General features: G+C 48.6%; 1 protein-coding gene across 1 annotated transcript; it reads left to right on the top strand.

Annotated features, from left to right (window-relative positions):
• The first annotated feature begins 6,065 nt into the window (after positions 1-6,065).
• Positions 6,066-11,930, top strand: LOC123180205 (probable beta-1,4-xylosyltransferase GT43A). The gene is made up of 3 exons (XM_044592182.1): positions 6,066-7,310; positions 9,993-10,278; positions 11,504-11,930. The coding sequence occupies exons 1-3, from the start codon at positions 6,622-6,624 to the stop codon at positions 11,675-11,677; spliced, it is 1,149 nt and encodes a 382-aa protein (XP_044448117.1). The 5' UTR covers positions 6,066-6,621; the 3' UTR covers positions 11,678-11,930.
• Positions 11,931-12,596: the final 666 nt, after the last annotated feature.

Below are 12,596 nucleotides of genomic sequence, written 5' to 3' on the forward strand. Positions count from 1 at the left end.
AAAGGATGTGTGCATTGGCACCTTCTTCCTCTCCTGCAAAGTCACGGTCGTTTCCTCGACCACAACCTTCAAGCTCACCACGGTCTATGGCCCGACATGAAGCAATCTCAAGGACGCCTTCTTCCAAGAGTTGATCAGCGAGAAGCCACCCCCAGGTTCAAACTGGTTGGTTACCGGTGATTTCAACCAAATCTACCGTGCGCAAGATAAGAACAAGCCAAATGTCGATCGAAGTCGTATCGTCCGCTTCAGAAACGCGCTCAATCTCTGTGAGCTCAAAGAGATCCATTTGCAAAACAGAAAATTCACATGGAGCAATGAGCAGACCAACCCAACTCTCAGCAAACTTGACTCTTTCTTTTGCAACGAAGATTGGGACTTGGACTTTGGCACGCACATCCTCCACGCGCTCTCGTCATCCTTATCAGACCACTGCCCTCTCCTCCTCGCGAATGACAAAGGCCCGCAGAGATCAAAACCCTTCCGTTTTGAAAACTTTTGGATCAAAATGCCCGGTTTTAAAGAGGTTGTCCAAGGAGCTTGGAGCGCCAACTCGGGTCACTCTGACCCATACCTCAACCTCTTTCACAAGCTAACAGAGGTGGGCAAAAAGCTTAGGAAATGGAGCAGGACAATGTTCGCGCACTCGAAGGTGCAAATTCACATGGCCCTGGAGCTTATTCTTCGCTTGGATGTGGCTCAAGATCTTCGCCCCCTTAGTACCAGCGAGTGAGAACTTCGAAAGAGACTTAAGAGAAAAGTGATTGGCCTTGCTGTTCTTGAGCGTGCGCGGAAAAGACAAAGCTCAAGAATCACGAACTTGAAAGACGGTGACGCCAACACTCGTTTCTTCCACCTTCGCATTAACCATAGGCGAAGGAAGAACTTCATTCACCGGCTTAGGCACAACAACGGGTGGGTTACTTCTCACGACCACAAGAAGTCCATCATTCAGAACCACTTCTCAGAGGTCATGAAGCGCGGTCAGCCGCGCACCACCGACATCAACTGGGACAACATCCCGGTGCCTGCTTGCGATCTCACAGATCTGGGGGCTGCCTTCTCAGAGGAGGAGGTGAAAAAGGCGATTTTTGATCTCCCCAGCGACAAAGCACTGGGTCCGGATGGCTACTCTGGGGCCTTCTTCAAGGCATGTTGGGAGATCATAAAAGATGATATCTTGCTTGCTGTCAATCACTTCTCAAACCTGCGCTCCTCAAACTTAAGCTGGCTCAACTCGGCGAACATTGCTCTCATCCCGAAGAAGGATGGGGCGGAGTGTATCTCGGATTTCCGTCCCATTAGCCTCATCCACGCCGTCGCGAAGATTATTGAAAATGATGGCAAACCGGCTGGCCCCTCACATGCACGACCTTGTCTCAAATGCTCAAAGTGCCTTCATCAAAAAGAGAAGCATCCACGACAACTTCATGTATGTCAGAAACTTGGCGAGAAAGTTCCATCGCAGCCGCTCCCCGACGCTATTGTTCAAGCTTGACATCAAAAAGGCTTTCGATTCTGTGCGTTGGGACTTTCTCATGGATCTGTTGAAGCACCTTGGATTCCCGGACAGATTTCGTGACTGGGTTTCGGCTTTGCTCTCTACAGCCACTTCGAGGGTGTTGATCAATGGAGTGTTGGGTGATCCGCTAAAGCATGGATGTGGTCTTCGTCAGGGAGACCCGCTCTCTCCCCTACTCTTCGTCTTGGCCATCGATCCGCTCCACCACCTCCTCTGCAAGGCCACGACCCAAGGGCACCTTCACCCTCTGTGTGGCAGATCTTCCCCCGTTCGGGCCTCGCTCTATGCCGACGATGCAGCCATATTTGTTAAGCCCATTAAGGAAGATGTCCAATTCCTTGCTGCAACTCTGACCTCCTTTGGTGCGGTAACTGGCCTTGTCACCAACTGTGCAAAAAGTTTGGTTGCCCCCATCCGATGCGACAACATCAACCTTGATGAGGTTCTTCATGCTTTCCCGGCGGTGCGCACCTCGTTCCCAATGTGTTACCTTGGACTCCCGCTTGCTGTTAAACGCCTCAAACGAATCCACTTCCAGTACCTTGAGGATAAAATTGCAGGCAAGCTCCCTCCATGGCAAGGAAGGCTTATGGCCTCTGCCGGTCGTGTTGTTCTTGTTAAGGCTGTCCTAAGCGCCATTGCCATCTATCACCTCACGCCCCTCGACATCCCGGTGGAGGTCCTCAAGAAAATTGATAGTATTCGCCGTGCATACCTTTGGGCGGGCTCGGACAAGGTCTCTGGAGGAAAATGTAAGGTTAATTGGGAGCTTGTCTGCAAACCTAAGGAAAAGGGTGGGCTTGGAGTGCTTAATCTGGACAAGTTTGCTAAGGCTCTACGGCTCCGATGGCTTTGGTTCGAATGGACTGATAGGAGCAAGCCCTGGATTGGCATGGGGACTCCGTGTACTGATGAGGATCGCCACTTCTTTGCGGCTGCCACTTCGGTCACTGTTGGGAACGGACGAACTGCGCAATTCTGGAACTCGTCGTGGCTCAACGGCTTGCGCCCCCGTGACATTGCACCGGACCTCTTCCATCTTTCTCGCAAGAAAAACTCCTCAGTCCGGCAAGCCATGGCCAACAATCTTTGGATCGCAAATATTGACGTCACCAACGGTCTGTCCCTCGCGCAGATTGAGCAATTTGCTGACCTTTGGGAAAAGGTTTCAACGGTGGCCCTCGAGGATGAAGTGGAAGACTCGATTATATGGAAGTTTTCTAAGGACGGAACGTACTCAGCTTCCTCGGCTTACAAGGCGCAATTCGAAGGCCTCACCTCCTCTGATCTTGTCCAGTCAGTGTGGAGAGTGTGGGCTCCGCCGAGGTGCAAATTCTTTGCTTGGCTGGTTCTTCAAAATAGGGTCTGGACATCAGACTGCTTGATCCGTCGTGGGTGGCCCAACTGCGGCTTGTGTCCTCTCTGCAAGCAAGTGCAGGAGTCCGCGGCCCACCTTCTCTTCCAATGCCGCTTCTCTTTGCGCATCTGGAACGACATTCTCCCGTGGCTCGGAATGCACCACATCTCTACTTCTTCTTGGTCGGCGAGCGCTTCGGTCAAAGGATGGTGGAACGATAACCTTCAGATTCGTCTCGGCTCGCCCAAAGCCCTTGCCTCATTGATGATGCTCATCTCATGGGAGATTTGGTCCGAGCGCAACGCGAGAGTCTTTCGCAACGTTGCAGTCCCTCCGGTGGTAATCGTTAACAAGATCAAGCAAGAGGTGTCGCTTTGGGCTTTGGCAGGTGCGAAGCACTTGGGTATTGTAATGCCGCGAGAGTAATCTTTTACCTTTTGCCGCTTGCGGCTTTGTCTGAAACCTTCTTCTTAATCAATGAAATGGCAAATCTTTTGCCTCGTTTCAAAAAAAAAAAGCCTCCTTGACTCAAAATACTCTTAAAACAACTTTGAAGGATTCTAAAACTTACATTTTCTTTCTACATGGGATGTTTGATTTGTACGATTGAAAATCATAGGATTTTCTTTCTTAGAATCCATTTATGCTAGATTTAATTAAAAATAAAAATCCACTTGAACCTTTTGAAAATAATCTTACATTTTTTTGTTCACTAGTAATACCGAAGATTGCATGACACTTTAATTTGATTCTTTTTGCATTTCTTCATTTTTTTTCTGGATCAAAGAGGCACTAGAACTCTGGGGCCAGATCATCGCGGTCCCGATAGCCGGAAAGTCTCTCCGTCCCCATCACTGGTCGGGCAGACTATGAGTCCCACCGGGAACGGGCGGCCCGCCATGGGAAGGAGAGGATAAGGGCCGTCGAGGTCCGTATAGCGGCGGAGGTAGCTGATGCAGCGGCGCGGGCGGTCGCAGAGAAAGAAGCCATCCACGTCCACATTGTGAAAAAACGGTAGCGGAGGAATATGCGCGCCCTTGCCCGAGAGCAGAATCTGGCGGTCCATGCCATGGTCGGACTGCCACTAAAGGAGGAGAAGGAGGACAGCGACGACGACGACAGCTCTGGTGACGAGCAGATCCGGCTTGATCCCTATTACGTCTTTGACCGATACTTCCACGAGAAGGACGACAAGGGCGCCGGGAAGGGCAAGGGTAGCCGTGGATGATCTCCACCATAACAGCCAATACATGCGAAATTTTGGCAGTCCGATGGCATGTTAGTAGTGATGGAGTAGTCGGACGATGCATCGACATTGTTGTATGAGTTTGTATGGATTTAAGATATGATAATTGAGGTGTCCGGTTGTGAGAAGACAAATTTAAGACTTCCTGTCAGCGTCAAGGGGCTGGTTTGCAGTAGATGCTCTTAGGCCTTAAAAAAGACAATAAAACCACGCAAGCTGGATGGATTGGGAACAAAAGATTACTGCAAAATGCAGAAGCTCTGTGCGCGCCATAGGACGATAATTATGTAGAGAGGACAACAACCAAGAGGGTGAAGGAAGAACGAGCCAATGAAAAAACGCCGTCGGTGGTGCGCTCAGGCAGAGCCGGAAACGCCGTCGGTCGCCGCCAAAGGAATAATCAGAAGCTCGTGGAAGGCTATGAAAGTCTGAAGAAGGGTTTTCATCCACCTACTCGGCGGTTCGGTCGGCCGACACGGTGTGCCACATTTATCTAAACAAAATGAAATGATCACACAACGCACGAGCAGTTTTTCACTAGGCGAAGAAAAGGGCGTCTGCAACTCTGCATCATCTCCATGGATGGATTCCCCCAAAACCATGCAAGTTGTTGTTGATCCACTCGATTCAGTCATTTTTGCACGCTAAAGGAAACGCCAAGCTGCCACCGGGACGGACCGGACAGTTCAATCAAGTCCTCCGGATGGCCCCACCGGTTTTTTCTTTTCAGATGATGCCTGGACCCCTTGAGACTGGGCCTGGGCCGGTCTACATTTTGTCACACGCTTTTCGCACCAAACTTTCCGGCAGTTTCTTAATCGCTTTATCGTGCACCTGCAGCACACCTCACACACAACACACCAAACACCGCTACAGTACTTGTAGGATGTGGTACCACACAAGAAATCTACACCCTTGGATCCTCACGGAAATTGCAAAAAAAGAAAGAAAGGAAAACAACAATTCCTCCAAAAGGATTTCTTAAACATTGAAACTCTTTAATTTATTTAATTCAAAGAGAGAAACAGCACTGTTCATCCAAAATGAAAGACGACTTTTTTAGATTTGGTGTCACCTCCGATGCTGCCTTTTCTTTTCCCGGTTAGGTTCCATGTTCCAATCCCCCACCAGCAAAGAGATGTCCCCTCCCTCTCCTCTCCCCCTCCAGCTAAAAAAAAATGTCTTGCGTTGCTTTGGCTTAAAGTTAAGGCATGGATGGGATTAGCACAGGATTAGGTCTAAGGTGCGTTAATTAAAAGGGAGGAGGAGGGGCAAAGCAAAAGCTGCAGGTCACCTAATATTCTTCTGGGCTACTAGTATAACGGATGGATGGATCTGGGGCCTCTGCCACACCTCCAATGCCAGTCCAAATTATCCAATAAGCTTTGCATATTAACCTGCAGCAAGAATATTTATAACAGTACTATACTCTCGTATTTGCAGAGGAAGCAGCAGCAGTATTTTCCCTAAAAAAAATTGAGCTACAATTGATTTGGATATTCTCATAGGTTGTTGTTAACTATTTGGAGCTTGTGTGTAGTTAATGTGAGGTGTCTGAGAGGTGGTACTAGTACTGTACTTTGGTTGCTTGCTCTGTTTTTCCGGGTGTTTGCTTGTGAAAACCAGCCATAGGAAACTGCCAGGTAAAGGCACCCTAGTCCAGTCCAACGAGTCTAAGCTTTTGTAAATAAAAAAGGAACTTTTCTCAACAACAAGAACAAAAAACTGAAGTACTAGTACTACTAGTAGCAATATTAATCAGGTTTAAGAAATGCTTAATTTTGCACAGAAGTAATCAGGAACTAGGGTGCCAGGTGTGCCCCAATTTCACCTCAGTTTCCGCGTCGGCGGTCGTTGCCGGATCAGATCTCCGCGATCCCAGAGGCAAGCATGTCTCAACCGAACTGAACCATCGAGGCACAGCACAGCACAGCACAACCTCGACAGTGAAAAGAGATGAATCAATGGCGGAGGTGAAAACCCAGACCCAGGAGCAGCAGCACCATAGCTGTTGAGGGACAGGCAAGTGTCACCGCACTCCTCCCGCCCTCTTTAAACGCCACCCTCACCAACCACCCCCAACGCCATTGCCGTTTTCACCCCCACCACCGAGCAAGGATTCACCATCCCCCTCCCCTTCCCCTCGCCCTCGCCCCATCCCGCCTACTACCTTCCATCCTGATCTTCTTCTTCCCCACCCCCTTCCCCAGGCGGGCACATTCCTCCTCCCCCAAATCTTGGTGCTGATCTAGCGCCGCTGCCCCCCACATTAATTGTCCTTCCCCCATCTTGCTCCATCCGCATTGATTCACGGGCAAGCAGACAGGGCGGCTTCTAGCTCTCGTCACCCCCGCAGAGTCCAATCCTTCGGTCTTTGGGCCTCGTTGGTTCTTGATCTGGGAGGGGAGGCGAGGTGATCTGTGGCGGGCCGTGATTTGATCTGAAAGTTGTGATTTTTTGGGGGGAGGGGTCGGAGGATTTGTGTGTCGGGCCGTCATGGGGACGGGGGCGGTGGCGCCGGAGCGGCCGAAGCAGCGGCGGGGGGGGCACCTGTGGAAGCGCGCGGTGCTCCACTTCTCGCTCTGCTTCGTCATGGGCTTCTTCACCGGCTTCGCGCCCTCCTCCTCCTCCTCCTGGAGGCCCGGCGGCGGGGCCGGCACGCCGCCGCCGCTTCTCGCGGCGGAGCAGCTCGCCGCGTCCCGTGTCGCCGGCAGCAGGGACCAGCACATCAGCCTGGCGCCGCCCTCGCCGGAGGGCGCGGCGGCGGCTGGCGGGGGCGGCGCGGTGGTCGACCTGGACGACGACGAGGAGAGCGGCCCGAGGAGGATGCTGATAGTGGTTACCACGACCAGGTCCGGGGCCGGGGAGCGGCGGCGCAGGCGGCCGGAGCTGCTGCGGCTCGCCCACACACTGCGCCTGGTGCGCCCCCCGGTCGTCTGGGTGGTGGTGGAGCCGGCGGCCGACGCGCCCGCCACGGCCGAGGTGCTCCGGGGCACCGGGGTCATGTACCGGCACCTGGCCTTCCGCCCCGAGGAGAACTTCACCACCGCCGCCGCCGAGGCCCACGCGCAGCGCAACGCCGCGCTCGCGCACGTCGAGAAGCACCGTCTCTCCGGCGTCGTCCACTTCGCCGACGCCGCCGGCGTCTACGACACCCACTTCTTCGAGGAGATCCGCCAGATCGAGTGAGTACCAAATCTTAACCCATTCATTCCCTCTGCTTCCTTCGTTCTGAGCCAAAATCTTAATTTCTACTCCTAGATTGCAAATTATACAATGTGCCAAACTGACTGTTTTTACTTGCTGATTTCGACACACAAATGCTGGAACTTCTCTTCTTTTCACCGTTCTTTCAGGGTGTTCAATCTACAAATTTTTTCTTCTTCTTCAATTTTGAACAGCTGTAGTTAATTAATTTCAGATTGTTTTAGGTGGGCACCGACTAGGGTTCCTCATCCCTAACCTCCACTTCTCAATTTAGTACACTAGTACTACTAATTTTCTAGCCAAGAAAAGGTTTTGGCAGCCGTGTAGTTTGGTGCCAGAGTATAATTGAAGGCAGCACAAGCTGTCATTAGTGGGGGAGGAATAAGGGTTTAGAATAAGATGATTGACCCCTCGCATCACCATGAACATTGCAAATGCAGCTGAGAGACCATGCTCTGATGCAAAGGGGTCAATTATTGGATCTAGCTTTACCTCTTCTTTATTCCCTTTTCCTCCAGCAAATCATGCCTCTGTTGCTGCATATTTTAAAATTTACTAACAATCTTTTGCTTTTGATTTTGCTTACCCCCACAACGACCGAATTGCGTTGCTCCCAACCACTCCAATTAGATAGTTTAATTAAGACTTTTAAACGTGGCTCGTGAGCCATGAGCAAAGTAAAGCTGTATATAAAAAAAAACAGCAGTACTGCTGATTAGTACTTTAACAGTAGGGCTAACTACTAGCTGTTGGCTCGCTGACACGCGGGCCCGACCCGGCACTAACCTAACAAAACACACATTGAATGGACCTAAAGCATGCATTGAATGTTGGGATGTTGATGCTCCTAACATTTGATTGGAAGAAATTTGCTAAAAATGCTGCGAGGTGGTAGAAGATAGTAGTAACCGTTAGGCCATGGCCATTGAACTCCATTAAAAGAAATGCCCACAGCTGTTGCTTTCTCTGACTGACCCCCATGTGTGGCCATTTGAAATGCACAGCCGAAGTTGCCTACCGTTTTGGAGCGAATTTTCCACAACGGTGTGACCTCCAGCTGTTCATGGAGACTGCACATGCGAAATTAGTGCCTGAATTGTTGCAAATAAGCAAGGGCGATTTTCTTTTAACCGACACTAGATGCCGATGATTGGTGCCTAACATGACCATGCATTTCCATCGTAGCTGTCCTCCAATATTGTGGTTCTGGCATCCATCAGCAGCCACAGAATGTGACTGGTGTGTCAACGTTTGCTTGCTCCGAGCCTGTTAAATTCCAGGTCAAACATACCGTCTTTGTTCTATTGGAAAGGCCTAACATTTGACCTCACATTTATCTTTTCCTCATCCAGCCAAACCATGTTTGTGGAGACTGTAAATCAAATCCTTCCAAGGCTCCTACTTTTTAAATTGTACTAGCATTCTGACTTTCGTGGGTACTTACTTTCATAATAAGAAGAAATAAATCCTTGTTAGTAGTAGTACTATGGTACTACAAATACTACTAATGTCATGTGGGAGCATGGTGTTTTTCTTTTTAAAAGGTGTTAATATTCATATTCCCATGACATGAAGATGAAGAAGAATCCTTTTGGTTTGAGGGGAACATGATGAGACCAAAGCACTCCTCTCTTATCCAAGCAACCTTTTGCTGCATCTCGCCAGCCCACATAGTTTTTACTATTCGTGTAGAGTTCCTCGTGATGCGTGCACATGTGGCCCCTCATGCTTTTCTGGGGGCACCAGCTCACAACACAACAGACCTAGCTGTTTTTAGCATCAGCCCCAATATGACCTGGTGTGCGTGTCCCAGAATTTACCTGTTCAGTCACCACAAATGAAGTACAGTATAGTCTGGCTTTGGCATCGGTTTTGACCAGGGTGAAAAGTCTCCCCCGTGTTTAACTTGGGATTAGAGTTAAGAGTACTTCTAATCCTAGGTGACTAAAATAGTAAAACTTGTGTACTGTTTGCCTAATTGCCCGAACAAGTGTACTTAACCTGAGTTGAGTACATTGTTTGCAGTACTGTTTGACCATACTTTGCATTGTGAAAGTTTGTGCACAGTAAGTAAAGTCTTGCGTTCGTTGTCAACGATTGTCTCATCCCCTAGTTTGTTCGAGGCATTTCGAACTTCGAAGTCGGTAATATATACATTTATTCGCTATTCGTCACTCGTCGGCATGCGTAGGCAAGTGGATGATTTAGTCTATTCCCATGTAGTATTGTGAGACAGTTGCATGCAATAAATCACTCGCCTTGTATTGTGTTCCATGCCTAGTGTCTAGTAGCGTGGAGATGGGTGGGAGGAAGTTTTAGAATACTAGCTGTTTTCATGATGCCTTCAACAAGGCAGCATGTGGAAGGTGTGCTAATGGAGTTGTGGCCACATATCTTTTCTTGTTCAAATATCTTAGATTAAGAGATCTTCTAATTATTTAACTCAACTTGCCCATGCACGTTTGGTGTCGGTGGAGCCTAATTCTGGGCAAGGTTTAGTGTATTATTTTCCTTGGATCTCTAGCCTTAATCACTGACCAGTCTAGTTGAGGTTGATATAATCACAGCTAACTCTTGAATTATAAGTTTGCAAACGACTAGTGGATGATATTTACTTAATGCATGTTTCTGATGTTCCTTATAATTCTTGAAATGGACAGGGCGTTTGGGACATGGCCAGTGGCAACAATGTCCGCGGGCGAGAAGAAAGTAGTGGTTGAGGGCCCACTGTGCAGCGCCTCGAAGGTAGTCGGCTGGTTCTCGAGGAACTTCAATGATGGTACCACCCGTTCAGTGACATATAACACTGAGGTTGACTTGAATCCTGCCGGTGCTGCTGGCACGCGAGCCCACACGATCGATGTATCAGGGTTTGCGTTCAACAGTTCTATTTTGTGGGACCCTGAGCGATGGGGACGACCGACGTCATTACCGGACACTTCACAGGTTAGTTCACTCGCAGTAATGCTGTCAACCTAATGCTTGTTATGCTTTGCAAATGTACAAAACAAGCCATTTTCATATATTAAACTTGTTTTCATTGTGATGAAGTATGAAGTCAAGTAATGATCTCTGATTGGCACATCACATTGTTGATCAGGCCACACACAACATTTAAGTAATAGGACCACGCATCGCAACTACTTATCTATACCATGATACTCTCAAAAAAAGTAGTTGTGGAATTTGAAGAAGATTTGATTAATTGAGGGACTGGGTCTTGGCTAAAATAGTTTTAGTTTGTCCATTTCCTGATCTCATGACAGCCAAATAATAAACCTCCGAAACTAGCAAGCCCACTAGGATCCTCAGAAGCGTGGACTGCATGTCCAGCTTAAAGCAGATCCAAATAATTTTCAGCTTGAATGGAATTTTATCATACCTTTTTAAACTCAAAATTTCACAAGTCAATCTGATAAAAAAAATCTTATCCTGTCAATTGGTGGGAGGCCACTTGCAGTTCGAAAAAAACTATGCTGTCCACTACTTAGTTAAAAATGACATCCTTGTAGTTGACTGACCTGGTACTTTTCAAGGTAATAAGTATCTTTAGCTGAATGGTTAAGTAATGTTGTGGGTTACGATTTCTGCTCCTGATCTCCTCACCCCTGAGATATTATCCTATCTGAATTCACTGCCCGACTTACACAATTATCAACATCCCTTTCGAAGTTGACTGACCTGGCGTTACACAATGATCAACTTCCCTTCAACGCAACATCGAGGGGAACAGGTGGCAATTATTTGTCCCACCATCACTTTCATGCACTCCTTTTTCTTAAACTTGTGATCTCAGTTTTCGTTCGTCTCACCGACTCACCTACTTAGCGCGTCATCATCCAAGAGCTGCACCCCACTAGTGGTACTGATAGGTACATGCGCCACTACAACCAACCCGAAGCACTGATCGCTGATTGAAACAAGATAACGGATCACTTCGGTCCCTCTGCAAATCCCTCACTCCATCTGTGTCTTCTGTTAGTTGCACCAGAAAGACCCTATTTCCAACCACCACAATGCATTGGGCCATATCCAAGAAGCTAATAATTTCCTTAGCACTGAACTGCTACCAAATGGTCCAGTGCTCATCTTTCTTTTGGTTACTCAACAGGACTGATTCTCCCAGCTAATAATTCACACTACTCTTTTCCCTTGGCATGATTGGTTGCAGGACTCGATCAAGTTTGTGCAAGAGGTGGTGCTGGAGGACAGGACAAAGCTGAAGGGGATCCCCTCCGACTGCTCCCAGATCATGGTGTGGCAGTATGATGTGCCCAGTAGCCCCAACACTCCGAAAACCAAAACCAAAACCGCCACCCCGAAAACCCACCATAGAAGAAGGTAGGGAGGAGGGGGATGAGACTGAACAGGAGAAAAATCTTCCGCGGAGAAGAAGAACAGTGTTGGGAGTGGAGTTGATGTAAGTAAATGTGGCGACAACAAAAAAGGAGAAAGGAAGAAGGTTGCTGCTTACACTGAGTTTTTCTTTTTCTTTTTTTTCTTTCTCTCAATTTTGTCCTTTTTCCCCTTGGGGGTCATGAATTGTCCTCTGGAAATGGAAATCGACCCCCGGGCAATAGTATTATTTATTCAGATTATTTTACCTGTGATTCTTTAACCCCGACCGCCCCTCCTTCCTCGCTCCTCTGGGTGATCTCGCGGATTCTCCGTTTGTGGAGCGCAATAATAAGCTGTGTAGAAAGTGTGGGAGATCTGGCAGATGAAATGATGATGAATTCACAGCATGGTTTTCCAGCAAATTTCAGCATAAATGAACTGTTTCACGTGTTTTTTTTTGTTTCTTTGCTGTTGTTCAGAATTGCTGTAAAATCCAGAATGATTTAGTTTCCTGTTCGGGAGAAAACAGCTGTGCATCGTACCACGTGGCAGTGGCAGTGGCAGCGAGATCTGCGGCGATGAACTGAAATGAATGCGCCCAGATCTACTGGAGGAGCAGTACTCCTCCATTATTGGAGTTGGAGCTGGTTAACGCGCACGCCGTACTGCCCACGGCGCGTATGCAGCCGACAACCTTTCAAGTGTCGGCAGCCCAGCGAAGTCCGATTCCTGACTGACACCGACCTGCTGACTGTGCTGTGCTGTGCTGGTGCATCGCTGTGGGTGGGCTTTCTGATGATCACGGAACGGAAGAAGCCATCCTTGTGAAATGAAATGAAATGATGCCGCTCACCCACGCTCGAACGCACAGGTTTCCAAAAACCCCTTTGGTTCACAATGGTTTTCTTAGTACGAATTATGTACTT

The sequence above is a fragment of the Triticum aestivum genome, chromosome 1D (genome assembly GCF_018294505.1).
Source record: "Triticum aestivum cultivar Chinese Spring chromosome 1D, IWGSC CS RefSeq v2.1, whole genome shotgun sequence".
NCBI classification, from domain to species: Eukaryota; Viridiplantae; Streptophyta; class Magnoliopsida; order Poales; family Poaceae; genus Triticum; species Triticum aestivum.